This window comes from Nicotiana tabacum, chromosome 15, assembly GCF_000715075.1.
Source record: "Nicotiana tabacum cultivar K326 chromosome 15, ASM71507v2, whole genome shotgun sequence".
Taxonomy (NCBI): Eukaryota; Viridiplantae; Streptophyta; class Magnoliopsida; order Solanales; family Solanaceae; genus Nicotiana; species Nicotiana tabacum.
This window is the reverse complement of record NC_134094.1, coordinates 39,041,358-39,048,328: the sequence shown is the minus strand read 5'-3', so window position 1 is coordinate 39,048,328 and position 6,971 is coordinate 39,041,358. Positions and strand designations below refer to the sequence as shown.

Sequence of the window (6,971 nt, the reverse complement as noted above, 5' to 3'; positions counted from 1 at the left end):
GTTTCTACTCCCTCGTTCTGCATTGTTTTAACTTCAAACAAAGCAACTGTAAGTGTGATTTGCTACCGAACTTTGTGTTCGCTGAAACACTGGGGTTTGAAGTACCGCTACACCAGTGTGTGATTCGTTCTATCCTGGGAGGAAATAATCCATTACCTTGGGTACTAGGAGGGGATTAAATTCCTTAAGGAAACACTGTGAATTCAGTGGGCTCGAATTAATTACTGTTTCATTACGATAACTTATATTTTGCAGAATTATTATTTACAAATACAGCAATATTGGCGGGACTAACAATTACTTCCCTCAAGGATCAACAATGGCATTATTCAAAACTGAAGCCCACTTCTACCACCACTAGGCATATGATTATGACCTACTTTCGGAATGTAAAAAGTTTAGGAAAGACAAGAGTATGCCAAACTTTCTGTTGCTCCTTCTTGTTTGTTTGTTCTTCTTTTTTCCATTTTCTATTTGAGGAGAGGGGGTTGTTATTATATTATATGCATTTTGTAAGTATTTTCTAATATATCATTCGTCAGAACGTGAGAGTTTACCTTTTAATTTTTTCATATTTGGCCAGCTCGAGTTCACCATCTGAATTAACAATTGGTAAGTCCTACTTTGAATGTTAATTATTTTTTCTTATCGTGATACGTGGAAGCTTGAAGAAAATAAGGTTTATTATGATGCAGATGAATTGGCTAGATTACAATGATGGAGTTTTGTGGACACATTGTTCTTGTTCAGAATTTAATTAGAGAAAGGTATATTCGCTCCTTATAACCCCCTCCTTTTTCAAGAATATACCTGTATGAATGTGAGAATTGATTGATGACTATTAATTTTGTTACTAAAGAGCAGAGTGATGGATTGTTTTCATTCTCAAACATTTAATATTTGAAGACAAATGAGTTCTATTTGATATGAAGGCTACAAAGTAATCAACCAAAGAAATTATGTGCAAATAAAGATTCTTCATAGGGATAATCTACTGACAGTTTAGAGAATTTTAGAGATACTGACCTTCCTTTTATGCTAGAAAGAATAACTTGTATGTAATTCTAATGGTAAAGATATGTGGTGAAACTGATATGAAGGATATGAATTATATGTTGTCCTTTGCTAGTACATCAACATTAGTTCACCTTTGACTTTGGATGTCTGTTCAACTTTTAGCTACTCATACAGTAACATCAACTGTGACACTTTACCAAGAAATTACTTTGTGATATCCATAACAACCTCAACTTTTTATTTTAAATATCAAACCAAATTTTTCTGTACCATGATTCTTTAAAATAATACTAATGTTTTGCCTTTTTATTTCTTAAAGTTTTCTAGTAATATCCAAAAAGGTATACATTTAACACAGAGGTAGGAAGAAATCTATGTAAGAAACGTATACCAAAAGCAAATAGGAAGGAAGGCATAATTAAAACATCGAAAAATTAAGAGCCACACCTGTTTCACAATATCATATTTTCTTTGGGCTCCAAAATCATGTTTGTTTGTAGCAACAGAGAGAACATACAATTTTTATGTGTAGCATTTTAATTTAAACATTCATGAAATTTTGTTGAATAGGTCTTCTGAGTTAGTTTGATTCGTAATACCATTATTGTAGACTTAGATTTGCATTTTTGTAGCACAAGAAAGGGAGAAGAAAAAGGTACAAGGACAAACTATTTAGGAAGATCATTAGTGTATTTGCACCATTTTAGGAATCAGTAAATAGAAAATATTTCATTCATTCTTCATAAAAGAAAAAATATTTTATTCACCAAAGCCTCCAATTGTGAGAGTGCATTTTTTGTCCCTATCAACCAAAACATTTCATCATGCTAATATTTCTCTTTGTTTAAATCTGATCACTTCTATATTCATAGATGTTAAGTTAAGCGCCTTTGTGTATTTTGATGATCTAACAAACTTCTTAATAAGAACCATATTGGGAACCTATTATACATCCTCAAAGTACTCAAGAACAACAAGTCTTAAGTCTGGCACAAGTCCCAACAACTTGAGTCAAAGAAACGGGAGAAGGAACAAATGACCATCAGTTCCTCTGATGATAGTACAAGTCAACTCTCTACAGCTGTAAAATCGTTGCACTATTTTTTGCACATACAACAGTGCAACAATCACTTTATGGAGCATGCCTTGTACCGGATAATTGCATACATCATCACAATGACCTCACTTGTATATTACCAACATGAGGCAAGGGAAATTTACACACTTGCAAAGCCCTAAATCATCAATTCTCTCTCAAGTGTGCTGCCGACTTTCAAGTCATTGAAGAAAAAGCAACAATAGAATCAAAGACCAGATCCCAACACTAAGTCTATCATATTTCCTTAGTATTGTTGTATCTTTGTTAATGTACTTTATTTGTAACTCCTACTCCGCTTACTTAGAAGCACTTCATAGGAGATCAATTGTAAAACTATAAACTTTATGTTTGTGTTTTGGCTAGAGTTAGTCAAAGTGTAGACTTTGTAATAGAGTTATTATAAAGAGGCTTGTAATAGAGTTATTACAAGTAGGCAAGAGATTAAGAGGTTAATTCCTAGATTACAATAGGTTATAATCTAAAGTTTTCTCAGTTAGTAAAGTTAAAATCCTATGAGTGTAGGTCATGATTTTTAATCCCGTGAGCTGGGAGTTTTCCACATAAAACTCCGTTGTGTCCTTTACTTACTGTTGTGTATGTGTTCTGTGAAAACTGATAAAGAACCAGGTTCTCTACACAATTTGGTGGACCCTTAGTTTACATCAATAGGTATCAGAACAGGTTCTTTCTACAAGGCTAATACCTAGAAAGGATCCACATAGATGCTCCACCAAACTTTGAAGAAGGTCAATCAATCTACAGACCACCAAGATTCAATGGACAATATTACGGATGGTGGAAGACGAGGATGCATGCTTTTATCATGGATGAGGATTCTGAGCTCTGGGATGTCATCTATGATGGCACTTTCATTCCTATGAAGACCATTGGGGAGCTAGTAGTGACAGTTCCAAAAACAAGGAAAGAGTACAACGATGTTGACCGCAAAGCTGTAGAGAAAAACTTTCAAGGAAAAAAGATCCTCGTATGTGGTATTGGTCCAGACGAGTATAACAGAATCTCTGCCTGTCAATCTGCCAAGGAGATCTGGGAGGCTCTCCAAACCGCACATGAAGGAATAACTCAAGTCAAGCAGTCAAAGATCGGCATGCTCACTACTGAGTATGAACTCTTCAGGATGAAGGGTGATGAGTCCATTCAGGACATGCATACTCGATTCACCTACATCATCAATGAGATTCACTCTCTTGGAAAAATCATTCCAAGAAACAAACTTGTCAGGAAAATGCTTAGCGTATTACATGGCTCTTGGGAAAGCAAAGTCAATGCCATCACAGAGGTAAAAGATCTGCAAAAGCTAACCATTGATGAACTCATTGGAAATCTGAAGACTTATGAAATGAAGAAGAAGAAGGACCATGAAAGAAGAGAACCTAAAAAGGAGAAGAACTTGATCCTCAAGGCAGAAAACAATGACTCAAGTGGTGAGGATAAGACATGGCCTACCTGACAAAGCGATTTCAAAAAATGGTTCACAGAAATGGAGGCATTCCAAAAAGAGGCAGCTCCAGCAAACCAAAAGGTTATGACTTGTGTCATAAATGTGGGAAGCCATGACATTTCATCAAAGATTATTCTCTCCTCAAGAAAGACCAGTACAAGCACAACACAGACAAAATAAACAAGAGGAACCCAGTTCCTGACAGGAGATTCAAAAGAAAAGATGCCACTGATAATGTTGTGAAACAAGCTCTTGCTGCATGGGGAGACTCCTCCAGTGAATCTGGGAAAGATGATGAACAAGGTGACACCTCCATGATGGCAGTTGAAAGCAAAACAGCTCAATATAACTCTATCTTTGCCCTGATAGCGCAAAATCTGACGATGATGAAGATGGTGATGATGATGATGATGATGATGATAAGGTAAACATTCTAGGCGTTCGAAGAAATTTGAAGTCTTACTCTCAAAAGAAGCTTATATCCTTGGCAAATATTTTAATTGATTCTTATCATAATCTTATAAATGATAAAAATGTGTTAACTGTGGAAATAGGAGAGGTAGAACATGAGAGAGATGATCTGGTAGTCATAGTGGTTGACTTATAAGAAACCATTGAGGTTCTAAAGAAAGAAAAAGATGCTCTAACTGAAAGAATTGAAAACATAGAGCATGAGAGAGATGACTTGTTGGTAGTAGTTGTGGATCTAAAAGAAACAGTTGAGGAATTAAAAAAGGGAAATAGTTCTGGAAACATCCAAAAGGGAAAGGAAGTTGCAACACTTTAAGCTTGAAAATGAGCTCAAAATGGTGAAATCTAGTCTGTGTGCTGAACTTGAAAGAAACAGACAACTTCAGGAAGATTTATTCATAGTTAAAAATGACCTTAAAAAACCTCTAAAGTGGACCCGGTCCTCTGATACAATCACTGCCATGTATAAAAGAAATGGAGGGAACATGCAGGGAATCGAGTTCCAAAAGAAAAAGACTCCCTACAATCCATATAACAAGTATGTTACTGTCCCCGATAGCTGGCTTTGTACTCACTGTGGTAGCACTGAGAACTTTAAAGAAATCTGTAAGGTTAGAATTCAGTCCCAACAGAAAAACAAAGTTTTTGTTGAAAAGGTAGCTACTGCTAAAGAACATGGTCCCTCCAATAAAAAACGTGTAATGCCTGCTTGGACAAAAAGAATTTTAATTCGCCCTTTTCCTCACTATAAGGGACCCAAACTTGTTTGGGTTCTTAAGTCTAATTCTTGTTTTTTGTGCAAGGAGCAGTGAAAGGAAACAAGCCAAAGATGGAATATGGATAGTGGCTGCTCTAAGCATAAGACTGGTAGCACTGATGATTTTCTTTCACTCAAAGCCTGCAAGGAGGGAGTGCGTCTTTTGGCAATGGAAAAAAGGGATACATTCTGGGAGTAGGAAGAGTTGGGAAGACGCTCACTCATTCAATTGAGAATGTGTACTATGTGAATGGCTTGAAATATAGCCTACTGAGTGTCTCTCAAATTTGCGACAAAGGAAATAAAGTGGAATTCTTATCAAAGACTTGCACTATTAGAAATCTTGTAACTGGTGAAGTGGTTCTGTTGGCAAAAAGATTTAAAAATATTTATGTTGCTGATTTTGAGTCTTTGCACAGTGAGGATCTTACATGTTTGAGTGCTGTTGATGATGATGCTGAGCTGTGGCACATAAGATTGGTACATGCAAGCTTTTCATTGCTGGACAAGTTAGTCAAGAAGGACCTGGTTCGTGGGCTGCCCAAGTCAAGGTTCAAAGATCATAAGGTGTGTGATGCATGTGCAAGAGGAAAGCAATTCAGGTCCTCATTCAAGCCCAAAAATAAAGTAAGCACCTCAAGGCCAATTGATCTCCTCCAAGGGTGCCGAGTAGAGGAGGAAAGAAGTACATTTTTGTCATAGTTGACGACTACTCCAAATTCACATGGACCTTGTTTCTCAGAACCAAGGATGAAACCTCTCCAGTCTTTGTTACCTTTGTAAAGCAGATTCAAGTAAAGATAAGCCATAATATTATGAGTATAAGGTCTGATCATGACACAAAGTTCGATAATGCAAAATTTGATGAATTCTGTGTTGAAAATAGTGTTGTGGAGAGGAAAAATAGGACTCTTGAAGACATGGCAAGGACTATGCTAATTGACAGCGGCATAGAAAAAGGTTTTTGGGCAGAGGTAGTCAACACTGCTATCTATTTGGTAAACATGTGCATGATCAGGTCCCTCTTAAACAAAACTCCGTATGAATTGCTGAACAGGAGTAAGCCCAAGATAACCCACCTAAGAACGTTTGGCTGCAAATGCTTCGTTCTCAATAATAGTAAGGAAGCGCTGGGAAAATTTGATGCTAAAAGTGATGAAGGAATCTTTCTTGGATATTTCTCACAAAGCAAAGCATGCAAGGTCTACAACAAAAGGACTCAATGTGTTGAAGAAAGCATATATGTAATCTTTGATGAATCATACCATTTATGTGGGAAATATTCACATGATAAGATTGATCAATACGGAGAGCAGTCAAAGGTGCCTGGAGAAGTTATTGATATGGAAAATTGGAAGGCTGATTTGATGAGTCAAGTCAAGGAATCCAACGAAGAGAATACAACAGAACCTCCAGCTGATATAAAAGAACCTGTTCCTCCATTACAACAACTGAAGAAGAAGACAGAGTTGCTGATGCCGTGCAAGGAACCCCTGATACTGAGCAGAGAAGTAGTACTCACCCCTCCATAGATGCCAACAATGGATCCCATTCAGAGGAACCTGGGTCTTCACACAATGAGATTCAGGTGTCTAACTGGAAGCACAAAAATTAACATCCCCTCCAAAATGTGATCACTCCTCTTGATTTAGGAATTCAAACCAGATCAAAGACAAGAAGCTCACTTGACTTCTCAGCTCTCCTTTCTCAAATTGAGCCCAAAAATATCAAGGAGGCATTGAAAGATACTGACTGAATTACTGCTATGCAAGATGAACTCTATCAATTTGAGAGGAACCGTGTATGACACCTGGTTCCTCGACCCTCAGACTGAACTGTTATAGGAACCAGGTGGGTGTTCAAAAACAAGCTTGATGAGTTTGGGAATACAACAAAGAACAAGGCCAGGTTAGTAGTTCAAGGCTACAATCAAGAAGAAGGGATCGATTATGATGAGACTTTTGCCCCAGTTGCTCGAATGGAAGCCATCAGAATCCTTATTGCCTTTGCATCTCATATGAATTCAAATTGTTCCAAATCGATGTCAAAAGTGCATTTCTGAATTGATACTTAAAGGAAGAAGTCTTTGTCAAACAACCATCTGGTTTTGAGTGTCATGAACATCCTGAACATGTATTCAAACTTAACAAGGCACTATAGGGGCT

At 37.0% G+C, this 6,971-nt stretch overlaps 1 protein-coding gene and 1 long non-coding RNA gene across 2 annotated transcripts; both read left to right on the top strand.

Moving 5' to 3' along the window:
• The first annotated feature begins 478 nt into the window (after window positions 1–478).
• LOC142169438 (uncharacterized) lies at window positions 479–2,590 on the top strand. Its single transcript, XR_012699226.1, has 2 exons — window positions 479–612; window positions 696–2,590. It is a non-coding gene; the product is annotated as an uncharacterized LOC142169438 (long non-coding RNA).
• Window positions 2,591–2,939: 349 nt separating this feature from the next.
• Window positions 2,940–6,338, top strand: LOC142169589 (uncharacterized). The gene is made up of 5 exons (XM_075231472.1): window positions 2,940–3,416; window positions 3,725–4,002; window positions 4,853–4,960; window positions 5,073–5,408; window positions 5,549–6,338. The coding sequence occupies exons 1-5, from the start codon at window positions 2,940–2,942 to the stop codon at window positions 6,336–6,338; spliced, it is 1,989 nt and encodes a 662-aa protein (XP_075087573.1).
• Window positions 6,339–6,971: the final 633 nt, after the last annotated feature.